This window comes from Rhea americana, unplaced genomic scaffold, assembly GCF_003343005.1.
Source record: "Rhea americana isolate MKP2758 unplaced genomic scaffold, rheAme1 scaffold_1, whole genome shotgun sequence".
NCBI lineage: Eukaryota > Metazoa > Chordata > Aves > Rheiformes > Rheidae > Rhea > Rhea americana.
In genome coordinates this window covers 9,567,662-9,591,986 of record NW_028185038.1, presented here as the reverse complement: position 1 = coordinate 9,591,986, position 24,325 = coordinate 9,567,662, and the positions used below count along the sequence as shown (strand labels likewise).

The window sequence follows — 24,325 nt, the reverse complement described above, 5'->3', positions numbered from 1 at the left end:
GATGTGTAACAGGCATATGTTGAGGGTTCAGAAAAATTTAACAAAAATGAAATATTTAACTCTTAGAAATCTCTGATATTACAAAATTCTCTTTTTGAAATGAGTTTTGCTGTATTTCAGAAGAGTCAAGTTTTTGAAAATGAGATCATCATCTAAAAGTAATCTGTTCTTCCCATATTTCTAGTGGTGCGTTATTTTTGTGAGGTTTTGCCTTAGATACCAGTGTTCCTATAATTCCTTAATAAATGCTATTCATCATGAATGCCATCTTCTCTAYACTCTTCTTTACAGTGTTTGTTTTCTTTTTCTTGTTGACTTTTTTTTCTTAGAGGGCAAAGGAAAAAGGAGAAATCCTCTTCATGATTTCAAAAAAACAGGAGAGATGATGCTCATTAAAGTCAACAAATCACTGGAAGTAAAAACCAAGCTGTTAAATACGACGGAGCAATGCGCCAAGAGATGCAGCAGGAACAAAGGCCTGTCCTTCACTTGCAAGTGAGTTATGCAGCTCAATTATTTTATTTTTTTCCTAATATGACCAGTATAATACTCTCTGACCAAATGTCTCTCTATAATTGACATCACTGGCAGCTTCTACTGAGGGCAATCTATAGTTCATGTATTTTGATTTATGTGATCTTGTTCTACCTGCCCAGAGAGTGTCAGTCCTTATTTAAGCCTTAATCTGAGCCCTTCTGTTTTGTCAACTTGTCCAGTCTGTAATCTTTTCTGTAATATATCTGAAAAAATGTACTCATATTCAGATGTGGATGACTTGTAGCATTCAGTGAACATTTCTGAGATTTCTATATCTCCTATAAATGGTTATTATTATACATCACAGCTGCAGTATTTCAGCACCACTTCAGACCATATTCCGTCTTCATGCTTTGTACATTACTCCCACTGAAGTCAGTGGGAATTTCACACATGGAATACAGATACATGCACCGCGGAGGTTCACTGCCAAGTCCTATGAATGTGATACAATGGAATCAAACCTTTTGGGCTATACAGCCGTTGAAAATATATGATAGCAGTTCTGCAGCGTCTGCTGTCTCTTACGAACACATCATGCAGCTGATTGCTTGTCTGCCTAGTACATATTCTCTACTATTTTTTGGAACAAACCACTATTATTTTTCCTATGTACTAGACTTGAATTATCCCTCTGGCCTCTCTTAGTCTGTACCATTAGCAAAAAAAAAAAAAAAAGAAAGGACACAAATGCAGAAGGATCTCTGAGAGAACGGATGGCTTCTGTACTGGTAAACACTGTGCCAAATGTGAGCCTGATCTTGAAACACACAAAACTTTGCCACTCACTACAAAGGGAAGATAGATCAAATGTGATAACAAAACTCCTCTTAAGTAGAGAAGATCTTCCAGTGTAATTTAATCCTTCTTTAAGCCTTCAATTTGAGGGTTGCAAGATCTAGTTTGTATCATTTTGTACGTTGACTATATATTTACATGTGTAAATAATAAGTGAAGTTTACTTATTACTATTAGAAAATATTTTCCACACWCTAATTTTTTTCACATGGCAACTGAGTAGGGGCCGACTCCTCTTCCTACTGGCAGAACTTCCACTGACATCATTGCCAAGAGGATCAGGTTGTTCTCAATACAGCAAAAGATCCTTGAACTCTGATGGTCAGCAGTGAGGAGTGTTATTAAACAAGATTTCACAGGATAAAAAGAAAAATTCTGAATGACGCCAACCATGCAACAATCCTAAATTCCAACATCTGCTTAGGAAAATTGTTTCAAGCTCTTCTAGTTGTAGCTGCTTTGGCTGGTATGTTATATGTTCTGAAAAGAAAAAGTAGATTAATATGTTTGTTGATTTCCTTCTACCTGAATAATAATCTAGAACGTCTCTGTTTGTTTGTTTGTTTGTTTGTTTGTTTGTTACTTTCTCGTTCATGAATGATTTTTCCATTGAAATGGTAACTGTTCGTTAAAGGGCAAACTTTCTTTGACATAATCGGTCAACAAAAGAATTTAGAGGAGCCATGAAGGAATTTGAGAACAGAGTTTGGAAGACTCTTACTCACAGACAGCAGTAGGTCTTGTAACRATTTCATATTGGAGACAGAAAACAGTTGCAAGTCTCACTGCTCATACACTGAATTTCTGATTTCCCCTACACTTTTTTAAAAGGGAAGGCTAGCAGGAGAGGTGTAGGGGATTCGTTCTTGCCTGAGCTGTCACTATGCAGCAGGACAGAAGAGATCCTCTGTTGCCTGGGAGCACTCTCATTTGTCCCCAAATAAATCCTCTTATAATGTGTATAGTTTTTGATACTACTGTAAACACATATTTGATGTATTCTCTTTTAAAGGAATCAATGACCACTCATATTTCCCATTTACTGTTAGGATCCCTAGTCTTTAACTTCACACCAGTGTATGATTACTCTAAGGTGAAACTTTTTGCCAACATAGATTAAAACCAATTAATTTAGTGTTTGTTTTGGGTGCAAGAAAAAATGAGAAGTGATATAAAATGACATTTAAATATTTGAAATATGTGATTGAATTTTATCTTTGTTTGTGAAAATTTTCATGTCTTGATTGTGATGCCCATACCCATGCGATATCTCTACCACTTGTGTTATAACACTGCAGTTTTCTTTCATTTTCTGGATTCAGACTCAGTTTGTTTAAGTATTACTATCAAATGAAAGAGAAATGTATTGCAACACAGTTATGACAATAGCAATAGGAGCAGCAACAGCTAGGTCTGTGCCCTGCAAGCCACCCAAGCAGGAAGAGGGTCCAGCCTTGCCCAGTGTCTTTCTCTGCCAGAAAGTAGCAAAGTAGCAGATCTCAGGAACAGCAGACATAGGTCTGCTGCATTAGTCACCTCTTATCTTCTGGAGAAAAGGGAGTAAGACAACTTCTGATTTATTTATCTTTTTTTTTCTCTCGTGCTTGAATATAAATTATGAATGTGGATTATATTTTGTAATCATTAATCTTTGCTGTTTTTAAGATATGCCATTTCTCAAAGCTGGTCTTTCTTCTTTTCCCTTATTATCAGCTTTTCACACATCTTGATCATCTCAGATATGTGTTACAAGATTCTTATCTAGACTTGTTTTTCCTTCCTAACACTATTCCTAAAATCTCACCATCAAGATCTCCCTTAGATTAATTTACTTTGTCTTTTTGACTTTATGACTACCTGTGCATCATTTTCTGCTTTCCTGAACAACTTTATTAACTTGCTGCRAAGCTATTCCTATTCCTTCCTTTCAGCACAGTCCATAATATTTTCCCCCATTCACCCTTAGAACTTTTTGGCTACATTTCTTATGGTTCAGAAAAATTTCATTAAGAATAACGTACTACTATTTTACTGGCTATCCAGATGACGGTTGCAGATATGTCACTTCCTTACCTACAAAGCTCTACCTGTCTTCTTATTCTCTGTCATTTTCTTGCTCTCTGGAATGCCCTTTTTTCTTTATATTTGTGCAGAGTGAGATTCCAGTATCCACATGGGATTCCAGTATCAGATCAGAAACTCTACCGACTATCTCAGTACAAATAGCAACAACAAAAAATGTTGTGATCGGCAGTATCAGTAGAAAAAAGTCCAAGAATTTGCTTAAATATGTTGACTTTGGAAGTGTAAAAACCCTCTGGATCTGAGTCCAAGAAAAGATTGTTAGAAACTTTTATGTGGAGAAGTAGCTGAAGCCAAACTGGAAAGAAACCAAGAGGCAACTGAAAGGCAAAAACGACAAGAAATGTTTGTAAACAGTATTTTCTGCATTCCCACTTTAGGAGGGGGAAGGGAAAGGAGAATGTAATTGGAAAGGCAGGAAAGGTCAAGGATATTTTTGTGAAGATGGAGTTGGAGAGACTTGGATACTCTCACATTTTGAGAACTAGCCAGCGGAGAACAGAAGGCTGAACAAAGGCAGAAGGATGAAGGTTAGCAGGTTGGAAACATTTGGAGTCAACAGAGTAGAGAGAGCAGTTGGATGAAAAATCTGTTTGGTGATGGAAAAGATAATGAAGAGGATGTTTGAAAGAGAGACAAGTGGGGAGGTTGGATAGGATCTTGTAATATTTTTAATTGAAGACAGCAAGATCTTACACAGAAAAACTTGTGTGGTTAGAGGGGAATTAAATGGAAACCAAAGAGCTTTGTATTGGAGATGCAACGTTGTTTAGCTAGTAATACGACCTTGCCAAACTATAAATGTAGTGTAGGAAACCTGTGTGTCCTTTGGATGTTATTAAGCAGTGTTAAAATGTCGTCACAGGCTAGAACAAAACATTTGAGAACATCTGAGATGACTGATGGCTGACAGTGAGAAGGACAGACTTTGTGGAAGGGTAAAGGTGATAGTTTCATATGGGCAATGCATTATTTGATTGTCTTGAAAAACTAGGGAGAAAATGAATTTTAAGTAGTTTATTATTTTGCTTTTTTTCTTACAGGAATAGCTGCCTCCCTCTCCACCCCTCCACACCAGTCCACTGGACTTTGCCATCCAGTAAAACATTTAGTGTGAACAAATGTATTTCATTCAATTCTGTATTTTTTAAAACCTTTAAAATATCTTACCTACATTTAAGGATATTCCTTTCAAATTGTTGCTGGGACAAAAAATGTCTATACATGYCATCTAAAATACTGAAAGAAAATATATTTACTTTTCTGATTCCTGTTTATCTTTCTCCCACCTTCTCCTTCTGCAAAAAATTACTAGATTCAGCACACATTGTACTCCATCCTTGAAAGCAGTTAAAAATAAGAAGGAAAAGAAAACAAAAGCACAGCAAGGACAAGCTGTAGGTGCACTATCACAGTTTAGACTATTTGTAAAAATAAAAATAGTCTTGATTTCAAATAGTTGTGTTCTTCTAAGTAAGACACAGACTCCTTGTGCTCCAATTTTCCTCTAGCTGTCAGTGTGAGATACTTAGCTATTTCACAGGAAAGCAAAGAAGCCCAGCAAAGAACATGCTTTTGAGTCATCTTTTTTTTTCCTCCAGAAAATAGCTCAAATGTCCCCTCAATGGGGACAAAGTACAGTCTCAGTCATATCTATCTCATTTTAAAACAGAGATATTTAATGACAGGGGAACTCTCAGATTAATGTGAACAACCGAGCTAGTATTTAATGTAATGGCCACATCAATTTATTTTCTTTGTTTCTTTGTTCTTGTCAGCACAGTTTTGAGTTTAAATATCAGTTTGGGTTGTTTCTCTGGCTTTCCCAGTAAAAATAAAACTGATGTCATTGCATGCTCCTTGGCAAGCCAGGTGTCATTATTATAAACCACGCAGAGATTTTTTTCTCATCCAGATTTTCTTTGCAGGGCCTTTGCTTATGACAGAGTTACAAAGCGGTGCCACTGGTTATCCTTCACCAGCTTGACAAATGGTGCGAGAAAGAAGCAAGACCACGCGTTCGATCTGTATGAAAAGAAGGGTAACTGACTTATTAATTTACTGATTTTGTTTTTCCAGCCATAGAGGGAAAAATAGCTAAGGTCAGTCAATGACTTTTATAGGGTAGATGCATCCTGGGCATAGGATGTTTAATACACTCCAAAGGCTGTGTCTTACAGTTCCATTTACAAATATCTGCTTTCATTGCTGTCATATGGGCACAAGGTTGGTCTACATTTTTAGCTTGCCTTAGTTTTTCAACCTATATATCTGCCTCTCATCACTTGTAATAGTACGAAATGCTACTKTAGTATACTAATTAAAAGCTCAGTCATATGAATTATTGATATTGACTTAATATTGTTTTTATTTACCTCAGTAATGTGTGCAGGAGTTAAGTTCTCAATTGTGGACTTTTAGCAGCATTTTCGGTAGCTTTTTAGGTCAAGTTACTGATTATTATTATTAGAAAAAAAAMCAAACAAGAATCCCTGTGGAAGTATTTTGAATCATGATATCTGTAAAGACTATCAGAAGAATTTTTGTTTTTATTTATTTGACTGTGGATGAGCTAAACAAATTGAGAAACATTTAGCCAAACCCCTATTTTTYCCCCTTTTCTTTCAATAGACTATGTCAGAGATTGCATCATCGGAAAAGGAGCGAACTACAAGGGGACGAGATCCGTTACCAGAAGCGGGATCCAGTGCCAGGCCTGGAATTCCATGATCCCCCACGAGCACAGGTGAGTGTTCAGGCGCAGAGACAGCCCCGACTGGTGCTGCGACAGCGCTCACAGAGCACAGCCAGACTTACTAGCAGTCAAAGAACTCATGAGAAAACTGACCTGAAGCATCAAAATCTCTTAGGAACAAAATCTTTTGCCTTTCCCCAAGAGCTGCCACTCTCCAGATCCTAGAAAGTCCTTGCGTACTCAGGCTTTCTCCAAAGAGGTCCCTCTTAATGCCAGCATGTATGTCTGGATCTCTTCCTCCACTTTTTTCTTTCTTTTTCTTTTTCTTTTTCTTCTTTTTCTTTTTCTTTTTCCTGTTTATATTCTTTTGATCTCTCAGCTTCTGGCGGTAGCAAAACAGCTGTGTTACTTCAGCTTGAGGTCTGGAAAGTTATCACTTTTTATAACTTTTTAAAAAATACAATGTAGGAAACCAGGGATATTAGTTTACCTATTTGATTCATATATGATTTTTGTTGCTATACTTTGCATAGATACTATTCGTTTGCTATTATTTATGGCCTATTTCAAACTTTATAAAGCATTTTGAATAGGTGACAAGTACAGAGAAAGGGCTAAGCAGATGACTGAAATCCTTTTCTTCAGATCACAGAATCACAGAATGGTTGAGGTTGGAAGGGACCTCTGGAGATCCCCTAGTCMAAACACTCTGCTCAAGCAGGGTCACCTAGAGCATGTTAGAGAGGATAGTGTGCAGGCAAGTTTTCAATATCTCCAGAGAAGAAGACACTACAACCTCTCTGGACAACCTGTGCCAGTGCTCCRTCACTCTCACAGGGAAGAAATTCCCCCTCACGGTCAGCCAGAACTTCCTGTGCTTCAATTTCTGCCCATTGCCTCTTGTCCTGTCTTGGGGCACTACTGARAAGAGTTCAGCCCCATCCCCTTGACACCCTCACTGCAAATACTTATACACATTGATAAGATCCCCCCTCAGTCTTCTCTTCCCCAGGCTGAACAGGCCCAGCTCTCGCAGCCGTTCCTCAYAGGGCAGRTGCTCCAGYCYKCTRATCAYCTTTGTAGCCCTACGCTGGACTCTCCCCAGTAGCTCCATGTCTCTCTTGTAGTGGGGAGCCCAGAACTGGACATAGTACTCGAGATGAGGCCTCCCCAGGGCTGAGTAGAGGGGCAGGATCACCTCCCTTGACCTGCTGGCAACACTCTTCCCAATGCACCCCAGGAGATCGTTGGCCTTCCTGGCCACAAGAGCGTATCGCTCACTCATGGTCAACTTGTCATCCACCAGTACTCCCAGGTTCTCCTCTGCAGAGCTGCTCTCCACAGGGTCAGCCCCCAGCTTGTATTGATGCCTAGGGTTAGTTTTCCCTAGGTGCAGGACCCTGCACTTGCCCTTGTTGAACCTCAKGAGGTTCCTCTCCGCCCAGCTCTCCAGCCTGCCCAGGTCTCTCTGAATGGCAGCACAGCCCTCAGGTGTGTCAGYCACTCCTCCCAGCTTGGKATCATYRGCAAACTTGCTGAGGAGGCACTCTGTCCCTTCGTCCAGGTCGYTGATGGAGAAGCTGAACAAGACTGAGTCCTGGGGGACATCACTAGCCACAGGCCTCCAGCTAGACTCTGGGCCACTGATGACAACCCTATGAGCTCTGCCATTCAGCCAGTTCTCAATCCACCTCACTGTCCACTCGYCTAACCCACACTTCCTGAGCTTGCCTAGGAGGATGTTATGGGATACAGGGTCAAAAGCCTTGCTGAAGTCAAGGTAGACAACATCCACTGCTCTCCCCTCGTCTCCTCAGCCAGTCATCCCATCATAGAAGGCTATCAGATTGGCTAAGCATGAAATCATGCAAGCAACAACTCAAAAGAGATGGAGCACCTGTGGGACTTAACTTTTGAGTGTAAGACATGATATSGAGAGGAACATCCACTCTGTGGACAGGGTCCAGAGTAGCCTCATGAGTCCTCTCACCTGCAAGACTCCCATTCATGCTGCTTTCACTTTTGATTCACAGCATCAGCACTTAGGTAGGAAGAGCCTGACTGGAGATTGCTAGTGAGGAACTGGGCTATACATTGCCAAGGCTTGTCCAGATCATATCTATCTAGAGTACAAAATGAGAGCTTGGAACAATATTAAAAGGGCAAAACGTACTTGGGTTCTCTCTTGCAATGTGGTACAGAGCTGAACCTTGGGAAGCCCTAAATGTGGACATGACAGCTCATAATATACATGGTAGTGAGTCYGAGTTTCAGTCCGGGACCAAACCTAGGCTTAATTGTGAATATAAGCTAAATGACATCTGCTCACCCTGCAATGGCCTCCTGAGTCTCTGTACTTTGTAGTATTATACAATTTTTATCTTTTGTAAGTGAAAGAACTATCAATTATTGCTGCCTAACCAAGAACATACATACCAAGAACATACATTCAATTTTACGTGATATATATGTTTTTATATAACAGAAAGAGGTGTACAAGAGTACATATTATATATCACTATATTGCATTTTTAATATATAGCATACCTAACTTTATCTAATAAATGTGGACAGCCACTCTTTTATGACGCATTTTATGAGAATGACTTTTCTTCTGTTTTGTGCAAAAARTTTAATTTTTAAAAGGTCACTGGATAAATGAGGTGGCTGCATGCTAATTTTGTTTWTCAACATCAGAAAATGTGATTTCATCATCAGAGACATGAGGGAAATGGGAAGAAGTAAACAGTAGTGGCATGTTTGGAACTTATTAGAATGAAAAGCTAAGATTTTTAGGTCAGTTTTTCTCAACATCTGATTATCACAAAATGCCATTTGGAAAATAAATCCCTTTTTCATATTCAAGAAAGAAATGTACTTTACTGGTTTTTCTCAATCTTTCCAGAAAAATTAGAGATGACTTCGTTAACTCAAATTTCTCTTTGGATTTAGCGAATTATATTTTTTAATTAATTCGTATGCCAGTAGAACCAGGAGACTCCCACTTGAACTTGGGGTTCCATTCTTCAGTCACCATCCTAGTACAGATTACTAGACACATTCTTGTGCTCCTTAGAGTTTATTACCTAAATGGCTAAGGCCAATATAAAAAGGGTTAAAGAGGCTCAAAGAGTAGAACAATACCCTGCAAACTTCTTTCAAGCTTCATGGTGACTTTTGCTGTGGTTGCATCTGCTTTTGACATTACTCTTACTGGCATGAATTTCTGGCTTTCTTCTTTCCTTAACTAATACAGTTGAACTAAACTAGTACACGCTTTTAGTAGTGGCTCTTTTCTATGTTTCTGGGTGGGTCTTTTCTGTGTCTGATCTTTTCCTCTCCCAAGAATGTTGCTTCAGTACCTGTTGAAGCCATTTATATATTTGACCTATCTTGAGTCTCTCATACTATTCTTCTTATTTTTTTAATATTCTGACAGCATATCTAAGGTAACTTGAGATCATTTTTTCCTATGTTTTCTGATGATCATTTCCGAGCAGAAAGATTTTCCAGTAGGAAAATAATATTTTCTGATGTGCAGTGACATACCACATTAACACATACACAAGTACATACCCCATCAGAAAAGTTTGCCCAGATGCCTTTAACCAAAACATTTTGAGAGATTTATATTTTAAGACTACAGAGAAAAAAAACAGAAGCAACAATTTCATAGGTAATAGTAATGAAAGAAAAGTTATGCTCTTCAATGATGAAAAGAAAATCACTTTTAAGTATTACTTTCACATTACCTTGACTCGAACCACAATGTGATTAACAGAGGTATTTTCCACTTCAGTTAGTTCAAAGATTTCATTAGCTAGAATAAAATATGATCAAAATGTCACATGTAGGATTTTTTTTTAATTCATTCATAACATAGAATTTGCCAAGGGGAGCAGGAACTATACATATCTCTTGTGATTTTGTATATAAATTATATCAGTGTTTGTGTATAAAGACTGTTCCAAGTACTTAGTTCAGTTTCCTGAGCTAAAAATGTATACATTCTTCTAAAGGAAGTTAGATGAAATTTTATGCCTTTTTCTTCACAAGAATATAGATGTATCTGAATTCCGTTGATGACAAAAAAATGAAAAGAAATCTAGAATAAATTAATGGGCATTTTCAGGATTAAAATGCTTTATTTGTGATAGTTCAGTTAGAATTTAAACATATTGAAGAAAAAATGAAATAATTTTCAAAAAGCTTACAAATGAAATTAACTTATTAAACTATATTACAAGTTTTACATGATCTTTTGGGTTTCCCCCAACTTTTCAGTTAGCCTCTCCCCCCCAAAGTTCTTTGAGGAGCTGAGCATAATGCTGAATTTAGTGTGTTTTTTTTCACTGTAGAGACTTAGTTTAAGCAGCACTGCAATGAAATTGCTGGTGACGTGACACTGGGTATGGCTGCAATAGGCAGACTGACTGCGACGATGAGCTCTTGCAGCAGGGMAAAAGTAAACCAGCTCTGGGATCGGCCTTCTTAGTAGGGAGTTTGGAATTCTGGAATTTGGGGGGGAAAATAGCTGTTACTGCATTTCTGTATAAAAATACATACATATATACATCTGTATATCTACCTATCTCTATCTGTATGTGTATATATGTGTATATATATACGTGTATATATGTGTGTGGATGTCTCTAGAGGTAAGATCGCAATTTTGTAGATAGAATACATAAAGAGACAAAACCTTGGCCCTGAGAGTTCATATTTGACAAACTGGGCATAGGCAGCAAAATATCCCAGTGAAAAATGTATTAAAGGCCAAAAATACAGTATCAGCAAACATTCAATCTCTAAAGAAAAACAAAACGCTTAGCTTGGGCCTGAGAACCTCAAATCCCAGGGGAAAATGATCAGTGATATTGTTTTATGGTCACCCCTTAGGCCAAATACAAGAGATCTTTGTTTAGATACCGAAAATGAACGGTGGACTGAGTTTAGTCAGCTAGGTTGCTATTAAGTGACCTAATTTGTTTGATAGAAATGGAGAGTGCAGGCCCTCAGGGTGCCAGCAGCGGGGCTTGCGGCAGAACAGCGATCCAGACAGTGAAAGCAGGAGCTGGGGCAATTTCTTACCCTGAAACGCAGAACCGGAGTCCGGCAGCTGGGTCGCGCTCGGCTGCGACACCGCGGGCTCCCGCGGCGTGCGAGGGGGCCAGCTCCCTGGCTCTCCTGTGCCCAAGGGGCGGGAGTAAAACTTGCCAGAGCAAGTTGCAAGCCAGATAAATCGTCCCAGACTTTGGCCATCAGTTGAGTAATCCCGACTGAAGCCGTGCATTTGCGAATGAGCAGACACTTGGGTGTGTGCTTTTCTGTAGGCAGGGTGGAGGGAGAAGTGAACAGAAATGTGATTGCTTCTAGCTGCTTATGAAAGTACTATGAATAATGCTGAAGTYTGCATGCTCTTATACTGTAATGATTGTCATTTTAAAACTAGCTTTTTGCCTTCGAGCTATCGGGGTAAAGACCTGCGGGAAAACTACTGCCGAAACCCCCGAGGGGAAGAAGGAGGGCCATGGTGCTTCACCACCAGCCCGGAGACGCGCCACGAAGTCTGCGACATTCCCCTCTGTTCAGAAGGTAACCGGCAGCGCTCACGCTGTAAACTTATGTTTTCTGTATCAAGAGCAGGGGCAAGAAACTTTTCCTAGGTTTAGTGACACTCATATGTGGGGTTTGAAGGAAAGAACAGGAGATTTCTCAGTAAGAATGACTCATTTAGCAAGAAAAAGTTGTTAGAGAAAGAAAAGATATTTTTATAAATTCTGATATATCTGGAAAACTTGTGCCATGGTAAAATCAACTTKTCTTCATTATCATAAAAATACACTGAATTAGAGGACAAGTGCTCATACTACACATATGCTTTGTCTTTCAAATGGATACTTTAAATAAGCAATTTTCTTTTTTACAAATCCAATCCTATCTTWCTTACAAGTTGCAGAATCTGAGCAATGGCATTTAATGTGCACCATCATGACTGTTGACTTTTATTTTCTGTTAACCTCAAAACTAAGCTTTTATATCTTGCTAATCAGCCAGTTCAGTTCCAGTCAATCAACTTGTTTGAATTCTCATGATAGGAGGCCTTTAATTTTCTAGCTAATGTGTTGTGTGTAATAGCTGTGCCAGGGTGAGAAAAGAAAAGGGAATGAAAGGAGGGAGGAAAAGAAAGATTTACAAGGAGCTAGAAAATCTATTAAGAGATAACATTTAAAGTCAATTTAACTGAGCTTCAATTGAGATAAAATCTGGAGTTCACTGCAGGATGAAGACTTTGGTAGTGGATGTTTTGACTGAAGATTGAGTTTGGTAATTGCATAAGTTAGAATTTTCTAAGTGATATTTAATTACAATTAGCTTAAGTGGGGGAGGACACTTGAGAAATTTGTCTACAGTTAATTATAGTGAATTTATTTCATATCTTAAGACCTCTCATCCTAAATTATGTAGCATATTTTGCACAACAGCGATTTCTAATCACTTCAGTAGCTTTTGCCCACTCCCCCCCCTACTTTTTCAAGCCAAGCCTGAAAATGTATCATAGTTTAAGCTGCCAAAAAGAATTAGTTTTGAAAAGAAACAGCATCATTTGTAGCTGAAAGTGCTGGAAACTTAAAGAAACAGATTGTACTTCCTTAAATTTGTGAAGCAACCATTTATTCTGGACTTAAACTTTTACTGCCATTTTACAGATCTATATGACTGATTTAGAATTATGAATAGTACTTAACTAGAAAGTATTACCTTGATTAAAAAAAAAAAATATATGAAAAATCCCCCAAAGTCTTCTTCAGACATGTGTGTCCCTCTCTGCTAACACCAGCTAACAGCAATGCTTTCTGCTTGGTAAGGCACCCATTTGAGACTAGCACCAGAACTCTAGCAAACYGGTATGATAGGTAAGATAAAATGCAGCTAGGACCTTGAATGCCTCTCACAGCTCACACCTCTCTGCTTCCAAACCATAAATGTCCTATAAAGGGATACCAAATTTAAGCATCTGGCTTAAATCTAAGAGATGCAATTGTATTTCAAAGGTTATTTCCCAATCCAAGGAACTCTGATTTAAAAGATAGCGTTTTTTTTATAACTCTCTAGGTTGCTTTCAATTTATAACATGAGTTTCTTCTGTGCTGGGAGTTACCAGCCTTATAAATGACTAATACTTCTTTTTTTTTCTTTTCCTCCTAGTTGAATGCATGACCTGTAACGGAGAAAGTTACAGGGGACCAATGGACCACACTGAGTCAGGCAAGGAGTGTCAGCGCTGGGATCTTCAGAGGCCACACAAGCACAAATTTCGTCCAGAGAGGTAACCCCCTCCTCACTCCCAAACAAATCCACACAGTGATCATTTGAAAATTACACGTATGCTGGAACCAGTTGGGATAAATCAGCATTAGCTTAACCAAAATTAATGGAGTTTACCAATTTTTGTTGTCTCAGGATCTGGCCCCCGGTGCATGCAGGCTGGCTACAGCTAAAGTGCAGGTGTGGGACAGGGGCTGGGGACTATTCCGTACATCTGTGGCAACATCACGTGGCTGAGTTGTACCACAACGTACGTGCGCTGCGTCAGCTGATCAAAATTTCCTCCCTAGCACCATCACCTCTGGATGTTTCTGTAGATGTTATTATACAGCTTCAGTCAGGTTAAAATACCTCTATAGTGATAAATAGTAATTAAAAGTTTTCTATTWGAAATTGACATGTTCAACAAATTCAATGARATTAAACTTGCAACATTAACAAGTCTGAGTATGTTYATTTCTGAAAAAGAGAATAGCTTTAAAGCTGTAGCTGGTCTTCTGTTGCAATCACATTTAAGTGTCCAGTCTGTTTGCCCAAAATGTTAAAAAAATCATTACTTTTTTTTCCAGCCTGAAAAAACAATTCATAATTAAGTTTAGCATTTTATAGACATGGATTTAGGGCTTAGTCTATTTTTTTCTTTTTTCTTTTCTTCTTCTTTTTTTTTTTTGGCATAGGTCTATAAAGCCAGAAGATGAGTCAGAAATAGCAAATTTCAGTCCAGTTAGGATTTGCCCTGGAGGGTAAAATGCACCCGACTGCAAAGGGTCATCTATAACACTCCCTTTTGGAAGGATTCTGTGTGGGGGTTTTGGCCACACAAGAGGGCCTTTTTGTCTCTCTTAAACCAGACTAAGGTTTCATTTTGGTTTTAGTTCAGTATTTTGGATTAGCTCCACTTATGAAATCGATGGAATAAACTGAAGCTGCCTCAGAGAAAGACTGCAAGAATCAGTAATCAGAATGTTTAAGGCCTTTTCCCTCAAATTCATAAACTTTGAAGTACTCTACTAAAATCCTAATTTCTGTACTCAGAAGTGTGCTATTTGTAGATTTTAGAAAACTTGATTATTAAGCATAATATTAAGGATCTGTAATTCTGGAGTTTGTGAGATCTTTTTCCTCTTTGACTCATATGATCTGCTCCATGAAGAACAGAGGGCTCTTCCGTAGTTCGGCTACAATAAATATTTCCTACTAGCAGACTGGGGCTGAAGATAACCTGTTCTGAGTTTTGTCATGGATTTGCTGTGCAATCTAGAATACTCCACAAAAAGAATTTTGTTCTCTAGAAATTAAACATTTATAGAGCTTTGRAGTTCAATCAGTAATCATTTTACTGTCATAGGAAAATTCTTTTTTTCCTTTAATTTTTGTTTGTTCACAAAATGACTTTCAGGACTAGCTGCAGTCTCGGYAATGATCACCTTCTTAAAAATTTTCCTTCAAAAACTTTCTTCTTGAGAATTTTCAGACTTTAAAAGAATGCTCTGCTATTAGAAAGCAACCCATACAGATTATATTGATCTGTGTATACTTTCAGAAATACAACTAGTGTTGAGGATATTTCTAATACACTGATCTTAATTAACCTAATGGAATGGTTACCAAAGGTAGGACAATTATACTTTGATTACTTTAGCTCTTATTTTTATTATTTTTTAAAAAATATATAGTGTTTAAGTTGTAAATRAGAGAGGAGGTCTGGAATAAATGATCCATTAAAGAAAAGCAATCCCCAGAGAGATTGCTCACTATATTACCAAGTGGTAATGTGAATTGCTTGGAAACTAGGAAGTAGGACTAGTACAGCTGGGCAGATTTAAGCCTATTTGCAATAATGGATTCATTAATTKCTGTGATGGAGGAAGAGATAAAACCACTAATCTTTTCAAAAGCTCCACATTCTACCTGCTGTTGGACAGCAGAGGGTTGGATTAGKTGATCTSCAGAGGTCCTTTCCAACCTCAACTATTCTGTGATTCCATGAAAACTTTCAGCCCAGGGGGAATACGTCTCCYTTTCCCCTTTTGTCATCTCAGTGAATCATTCCAGACTTATTYCCTTCAGAGGTCAATTACAAAATTGATACTTGCTGTTTGCTTAGATGTGACTAGAGCTAGTGGTGGAAAGGTGGAACCCTCCTAAAACAACAGCTATGATGGGCTTTTAGCTATTAGTGGATGCAGAATTGTATTCTGAAGCTCTGATTCCCTAGTGCCCTCACTTCACTGTCAGGATTTTGCCTAGGTGTRGGAGGAAGATCACTGAGGAGAATGACTTAGAGAGTCATAGAAGGGCATAGAGAAACAGCAGTTCTCTCCTCTTCCACTCATATTTTCTAATCAAAATCAAACACATTATAGACATAAGCTCTTACTGCTTGGAACAAAACAAGGATGAAATGTAATGCAACAGTTTAATACCTGTAGGTATCTTTTTATTAAAATACTCMTTTTTATATCTTTAGTATAAAAAATTATTTTATGTAAAATCAGGTTCACTGTTCTGAATATCTTTTAGAACAAAAAGGAAGGGAAAAAAAAGTATTTGTGAAGTATGAATTTCAGACACTAAATTTCAGTTGAGTGCCAGTAGAGCCAGATATCAGCATCTGTCTCTTTAAAGAGAATAAATGTTATCTCTTTGTCTAACTCTTTTTTTTCCCTAGGAGCAGGGGAAAAAAAAAAAAAACTCTCGATTTTGATACCAGATGTATATCTTAATGATTCATTTCAGCTTCTGTAGTGAAGTACAGCTACCGCTGTTTCAAGGAGAGAAAAACAGAAAAAAAAATGAAATGTATAGTGTTGTGAAAGATCTTGGTAACTGAGGACTCTTTGGGTTCACGGATGAAAACTGGGCCTGAGTGTATTGACAGGGAGGAATATTCAGAGCAAATAGACCAGGCTCTCAGAGAGCTCTCCACAGTCTCAMTGTTGAGCACAGTTTGAGATCTCATTGTTCATCTTACCCCTAATATTTGTGGCTTTAAAAGTGTTAGTTGCCCTTTTCTAAACCAAGGGGCTAGTGTTCAGTTTGCTTGCATGGGAGGACTCCACAGGGACTACTTTCTCTGTATCTTCCTTGCCTCAACTTAGAACATTCATATCAATTTTGAACCTCGCGTCACACCAGCCATCCACTAATTTATTATTCCTGCTGAATCTCTTAAGGGGCACATAGATATAACAGGTAAAGATAGAGTTTGTAGATACTACTCCATTCAGTGAGGATAGTCAAAGCTTGATCCTGGAAGAACTGTCATGCATATGTCCAAGTTTCAGTTAGTAGATAATGAAATTTGACAGAATGCATACTTGCATGCAATGCTGAGGACATATTGTTCAGTGCTATTTGCCTTCTAGAAAGTAAATTATTTTCATATCCCATTGATATGGAAGATGCAGGAAGATGCACAGACCCAACTATCTGTGGGCTCGCCTCAGTTACAGACAGTGCCGTGGCACACGCTACGTGACATGGCACAAGTGCTGCTGAGTTCAAAGCCCATCACTGCCAGCTTCTGTCCGAAGCCACCTCATTTTCTGCCACATTGTTAGTCTACAAAGTGTTTGCTTRTGGAATTCTTGCACACAGTCTGACCCCTTACAGTTTGCCTCTTACCTAGCAGAAAACAGGGTTATAGAAGAACTGATAAAAGAGAAGTGCAGTTGCTGGTGCTGCTAGATCTGAAACTATCACATTCTCAACTGCCCTTGAATTCTCATTTTTGTGAGGTTTCTTCTTGGGTTTCTTTTGAATTCTACTTTAAWTCTGTTCCTGTCCCTCATAAACATGAAGAAGCTTGATTTTTCCCAAGCAATGGGAGACCAAATTCCAATGTATATGGAGACTTTGGGATGAATGTGTGATAGAGAAAGTATCCTAGCAAAAACGTACGCTTTTAAATCATATTTTCCTCTGCTTGTGAGAAGCACATCTGCTTGCAGTTGTAAGTGGGTTCGGGTTCCCAGGTAGTTAACTTTGTTCTCTTACATASTTTCCATGTTTCCCTCAGGGGCAAATCTATTTTTTTGTTTCTTTTCCAAACATATTTTGACAAAATGGAAAATCAAGACAATTTGTATTCATCAGAAGAAAAAAAAAAAGTATGCATTTATCTTCTACTCTTYGAATTTTTAATTGTTCATATGGCTCATTTAGACAAAGAGAGCATCCTTATCTTGAACCTCTGCCTGACTGCCCAGTAAAGCCAGTAGGAACRTGGAAATGATTAAATGGCACAATAGTTTCAGACCTTGAAGAGGTAAAGGGAGACAGAGGAGGTTTTTTCTTTTCTTTTTTTTTCTTTCCCCACTGCTGGAAATGAGGGCATGACCTAGAATGAGTTCTATTATGAAAATGGAGCTATCATTAGTAACAAAGCTATTCAAAACAGCTTCCAGTTTGAACCCAGGGCTGTTGCACTGAAGAACCTGTTTTCTTAATGAGTTCAGCTGCCTGGCAGTGTTTATATAATGCACACTTAATTGGGCTGTTTGAAAAAAATGAGTGGCTTTAGAGTCTGGCCATCGGTTGACAGACACGAGAGCAAGAGTTTAGCAATTAGCAGAGTTACCCCATCCGGTGGCCTCTGCATTAACACAGCAGGGAATCCCCTCCGCAGAGGCCTGATTCTGCTGCATGCTTACTAGGAGATTTCATGCTAGTAACTTTCTAATAGCATTAAAGAGTATCTGAATCTATCTCTCAGGATCAGACCACAGGTTAATAGGAGCTGGTTCTCATTTGCCTCTGCTGAAGACTGTCCTTTGCATACCTTGTACATGCCTGTGTAGCATTGCCAGAAAGACTTGCTTGACACGTTTCTTGCTGTGGTTTGCAGATATCCTGACAAGGGCTTTGATGATAATTACTGCCGCAATCCTGATGGCAAGCTGAGACCGTGGTGCTACACTCTTGACCCTAACACCCCCTGGGAGTTCTGTGCAATTAAAACGTGTGGTGAGTTCAAACAAAATTTATTACTTCCTTTTCCTTTCCAAAATCTGGACACAAGCAATTAATTTATTTCATACTGCAACTGCAAGATGGTGTCTTTTGCCGTCCCCATTGAATTTTCTCCATGTCATCCCCCAGATGGGGAATTGTATCCAAGTGATATCAAGGTATACAGATATTGGACGTCCACTTTGAACAGAGCTATAGGTCAGATTTTCAGAGTATTTACTATTTTATGGCATGTTCTACATTCAAAGCCCAGTAGGCACTAGGAGCCTACTAGCTAGCTAACCGTAGCTCTGAATGCTCTGTTGTCCTGAATACTAGATGTCTTAAATGAACGATAGAGGGAAGGTGAGGAAGGAAAAAATATTAAATATCTCTTGAAAACTTGAGTGAATTAGTTTTCCTACTGTTTCATGGGAACATGGTGGCAGAGGCAGATGCTAGTATTCAGTTTTTCAGGGAAATGTTTTAATGAAGAAACCAAGATCTGCATCCCTGAAATTCCCTGCCTCATTTGCAGCTTGTATTCGATGCAACAGTTGAGATATGGGATCAACAGATGATTGTCTCCTCTGCTATGTCCTGCCTTTCTCACTGAGAGATTCGGGGCATTGTGGATTCTGTGCACTTAATGAGCTGCAATCCTGTGAAGGAGCAATATGTAAACACAAAATTAAAGGCTGTCTTCTTCTAATACCTCATGAGCTTTCCTCATTTGCTGAACTCAAAACATTTTGTTAAAACATCTTGAGATCAAACACAATTTCTGAACACAAGGTTTTGACAGAACGCCTACAGTAGGAGCCTGTCTGCTCCTTGTGCCCCAGCCCCGTGGCAGAGCTGCAAGGGGAACCTTCTGAAACTGCTCAGTGAAACCCCAAATTTGCTATTAGATGATGAGGTTGTGAAAAAGTCATCTCCTTTTAGATCAGCAGAATTCAAGAACCTATAAGTTTGTTTGCTGTTCTCCAATTTTGACCAAAGTTAAGTGTTGATTACCCCAAAACTCTTGAAATCAGATATTTTGCTTTCCATCTAGATAGAAGTGTGACTTCAGTAGGCTTATGCCATTGTAAAATCCATTTGGCTCTCTAGGAGGAGAATAGAGAAAGAGAATAGATTTATTAAAAAGAATCTTTTAAGTTCATCTGAAAGTTAATTTACGYGAGAATTCAAAAAATAAAAAGAAATAGGAGAGGAAAGATTAGAGAAAAAGTTAATTTTAATGAGTTTTCTTTAATTTACAGAGTTCTCTCTTCTGTGTTGGTTATCTATTTTCTGGTTGGTTGAKTGGTTGGTTTGTTTGAACCAAAATAACCAGTATTAGAATGATTCAAATCTAGTGCAAACAGAAACAGTTGTGGATCTTATGAAAAGTATGCTTCCATAAAATAACTCAGTATTTTTCCTATAATATTTGAATGGATACACACACATACATACCTATATATATGCTGTTGGGAGAGAGTGTCTCCAACATGGACTGTTATATGTAAGCAAGTGGACTATCTAGAGGGTTAAGAATGAGATTCTTCATCTTCACTTTGGAATTCTTATCAAACCAAATCACACAATGTTTTCCGTTTCCGCTATCAATAGGTCAGAATATTCTCTCCTTGCGTATACTTGGTTTAGGTCACAGTAGTGTCTTGGGGTGTCAGTCATCTCCTATTGGGTAAGTCACTTCTTAGAAATCAACAGACTGAATACAAATATTCTTCTTACACTTCCTGATGGGGAGTAATTGCGCTAGCTCTGCGTATTTCATTGTAAATCCAGTGTCAGGTAGTTAAAATTAGCAAAGTTATTTCATTGTAAAAAGTTAGGAAAATTTGCCACTTTGGATAATGTTTGTAATTAAGTTCTGCAAAGACAGAAGACTCTTAACAGGACATTACTGCTTGTTCTGTTCTAGACACACATTAGTCATGCTGTGCTGAAAGTCTTTGCAGTGAACTACAATATTAATTCACATAATCATATCTGGAGTTCTTGGTAACCTGAACATCTAACTTTTCCCCATTAAAAACAATCTAGTGCAGCGATAATTGAATTTTCTCTCAAATCTGTTTAATAATTTGTTACTTTGAGTTTGTTTGTTTTCTTACTAAGCTGTGCTTCCTACATCTCTTTAAACAGTAGATAACACATGAATCATATGTATATATTATAATAGAGAGATTATTTTCTCCTAGTAGAAGTGATTTTATTACTAAAATAAAAATATTCCTCTGTTACAACTKACTGTTTCGCAAATGCAACTTTTATAAACCTTTATCCTTTGGCATTTCCTGAGCTGATGTGTCAGTGTTCTGAGGATTCACATCTGGCTTTGCTGGTCACGTAAGCTTACAGTCCTTGTAACTCCCAGCATTTGCAGCCTGACCTAAGTTTTATAAAATCATTGGCTGAGAGATCTCTTGCAAACTACTACAATATCATCTGTATTTACATGAGTCACAATTATGTTACAGTCCTGAAGAAAAAATAGTCCCAGTACTGGAATCACTAAAATTAATAAAGGAAGGGGGGAAAAAAACCCTCAGAGGTAATAGTTTTAATGTTAATGTGATGAAAGACTTTTTTAGGAAAAGTTGACAGTATTAAGTGTAAATTCCTTCTTTACTTTTCAAGCAGAAAGTATGTTTCTCACCTCCTAATGTGGATCCCAAAGACCATTCAGGGTTTCAGTGGCTACTCTGTTTTTTGAAGCTGCAGCTCTGAGCAAATTCAGTATCCTAAAAAAGAGATCATCATGAGTTGTATGTCTTTACAGCTTTGTGGTTTGGATTCTCACATAAGTTTTTAATACCTACCCTGAGGATTGTTTATATATATATATATTTTACAAGCAATATTAATTAGAAAAAGTACTTTGCAAATCCAAAGTCCTTAAATCATGCACAAAAATGTAGGTGTCCTCTCTTCAGGGGAGTGACCATAAGGCAGCATGCTGCTTGTGGCTTTTGCTACATGTCATGWGTGCCAGCATGCTCTACAGCCAAAATGCTGACAACAGCTCATATACAAAATTTTAGGCAAAAAAGTCGGTGGAAGGAAGCATTCGGAAAATAAATATGTTTCTAAGACTGAGGAGACAGGAGGGCATTGTAACTTTATTTCCAAGCACAGAAGGCAGCTTAAAACATGGTGGCTTACAGCCAGAGCTGTGAGAAAGAGATGACAGGAGCAATTAGGGATTAGAGATGGCTCAAGCTGCAAAAATTGGATCTGGATTAAGACTTCAGGGACCTCAGGATTGATTTGAAGTTGCTCACATATGTGTCTGTGGTTTTGGCTTGAGACAATTTTTAGTTAGAAGAGAGGATAAAAGGGCAACTAAAACACCAATAAGAAGTGTAGGATAAAATGAAGAAAGGGAAGCAGTGATAGCAAACATAAAAAAGAAAATGACTATTACTTTGTCATGGATGATATGGACTATGGGAAAGATAAGAATGGGGTGCTAATATCTGCTGAGAAAAAAAAAATGAAARAAACAGGAAAAGGATATACTTAGAAGCAGGACTACGAAAGACTTGCAGAGGAGAGATGTGGAGGCCCAGAAGGCAGGAAGCTACCTACGTCAGTCATCTGAGCGCTGCAGAGCTACATGAGATTACTTTGGCAAGGACAGCATTTGTTTGCTGCCTACCTGATTTCCAACAATCCCATCTGATTTTACTACAGTACTTGTGGCAGCAGCTGGGGGTGACTGGAGACCTAAAACACCTGAAATAATCTGATAAGGGTCTGGAGTTGATGTGAGAAAGCAAAAAAAGGAGAATAAAAAGACAGTAAAACCGAAAATCTGGACATAAAATGAAATGTAGTAAGTGCACCTAAAGTATTTAGGAAGGTGAAGAATGTCCATCGTAGTCTTTCCAATATTACATTACTCAACTTTTAGAAGCAGAGATTTAAACTGCCCATTTGAATGTGAAGTCCTGATTTAAGAGCTATTTGTTGAATCAAAGTATATAAATAATTAAAAGTGTCATTTATTTTAAGCTTAATATTTACAAAAGATAAAGATGTTTATAAAATTCATCCAGTGAGAAGAGGCTGATATTTAGTAGTTGGTAAAGTGTTACCTTCCATCTCACTTTACAATGAGGCATAACAAAGGTCTGGCAATCACTGTGTACGTAACTGCATTATTTTACATTATCTCATAAAGGATCTTTTTCAGATCCTTTTCCTCATTTCTATCACAGTTTTTAAATTAAGATGTAAGAGGTCCACTGAATATTCAAAAAAGCCTAATTGAGAAAATTTGGATTCAGATCAAGATTTTGAAGGGATTAAATAAAAAAATTTGGATTTAAAGCTTAGTTATACAGATTGGTACAACTTTGGAATTTTTCTCTGGGTTCCAGGACAAATGAGCTGTAGATGTGCAGATATTATGCCTCACTATGTTCCATAACACAGTCTAGTCACTCTGGTCTCTCACTGATGTTTGAAGGATTGCATGGATCATATTTAATGTGGGATATGCTTATTTCAGAACAGCTCCTTCACTGGGTTAGGTACCCTTTTTCTTTCAAAATCTACCTTGTATATCTTTCATTAAAAATCAGGGAACATTTTTTTTGTTGACAGACATCCTGGAAAAGACATGGTATCTGTACAAGTGAAAGCAGAATTTTTCTTGGTGAAGTAATTTAGAACCATGTTTTCCATTCTATTCTTTTTTTTTCCTCCAAAATATGTATCTAGTATTACCATAAAAGAATATGAGTACTCAAGCAAAATCCTTGCCTTCATTTAAGTAAGTAAGAGTTTTGCCATTGAGCTAAAATTGGAGCAGGATTTACTTCTGGATCATTAAAATTAAAGATAAAAATAGTGCCCTCCCTAGCTCCTTCAGATGTAGAATTCTTCAGGAGAAAAATGGCTCAAAATTCCTGCCGATTCCCTCATGCTGGCATTATTGTGAGTACTGGAACTGAGGAGACTGTCTTTAGCGTTACACATGAATCTGAGGATAATGTTTTTATCTTTTTACTTAACCATCTATGAATACATTCATCAGCCCTATATTAGTAAAAWTGTTTATTTAGAGGTATCGTAATATGGAAAGTTTTATGCAAATAAGACACCTTTGCACTACTGGATTTTGGTTGTGGACTTGATGGTGAATGTTTGAAGGTATAAAGACTAAAAGTTTGTAGAAAATGCAGCTTGTATAGTATGAGAAGATTGTGGAGAGTTCTGTAGAGCTTTCTGAATTAAAGAACAGCATTATTAATTCAAATAAAACTAATATTTTAGTGATTCTCTTCAACATTGAAATGTTATTAGAATAATGGTAACTGAGAGCTGCCACAAAGTGGTAGCAGGTAATCCATCATGCGCTGAGGATTCTGAGACTATTTCACTTTTAGCCATTATAATACAAGGCCTCCTAGCAGTGGCTTGGTTATRCTAAAGTTAAAGCTTAGCTTGTCCGACTAGACGTTCTTTTAAACCAAGCTTTTTGACATACATAAAAGTGAAATAAATTTGATCTGTAGATAGAGACCAATGTCTAGATGCTTGATGTAAGATTTAGGACTGAGCTGTTTATCTGTAGATATTTGACAAGAAGATTTACACTTAGAAATAACTCTATAGCCTCACTTAAATTAATTGATGTATTAATTATTTCAGGACTATGATTTAAAATAAATAGTTACATCAATGAAAGAATGCATTTTTTTTATAGTATAACTGAGTATGGAGAATGTGTATTATACTATTTAATTACAGTTGAATATTATTTTTTGTGTATAATTAAACCCTTTGTATAAGGTTTATTGTGTATAAGATAACCTTAGCTCTTATTAAGATGATTTTTTGATATTATTATTATTTAAGGAGACTTTTGCTAGAGTCCTATGGTTAGAACTTATTCCTTATTCATTTAGG

At 37.7% G+C, this 24,325-nt stretch overlaps 1 protein-coding gene across 4 annotated transcripts in view; it reads left to right on the top strand.

Moving 5' to 3' along the window:
- Positions 1-24,325, top strand: part of HGF (hepatocyte growth factor) — a 59,412-nt gene that overhangs the window by 11,729 nt on the left and 23,358 nt on the right. For 3 of the 4 annotated variants that reach the window (XM_085298904.1, XM_085298885.1, XM_085298898.1), the window contains exons 2-7: positions 330-495; positions 5,346-5,458; positions 6,049-6,163; positions 11,565-11,707; positions 13,322-13,442; positions 18,291-18,409. In XM_085298904.1, the coding sequence (XP_085155030.1) occupies positions 330-495; positions 5,346-5,458; positions 6,049-6,163; positions 11,565-11,707; positions 13,322-13,442; positions 18,291-18,409 (777 nt within the window). The remainder of the gene's footprint in view (positions 1-329; positions 496-5,345; positions 5,459-6,048; positions 6,164-11,564; positions 11,708-13,321; positions 13,443-18,290; positions 18,410-24,325) is intronic. The other variant, XM_085298893.1, reaches the window with a different exon arrangement.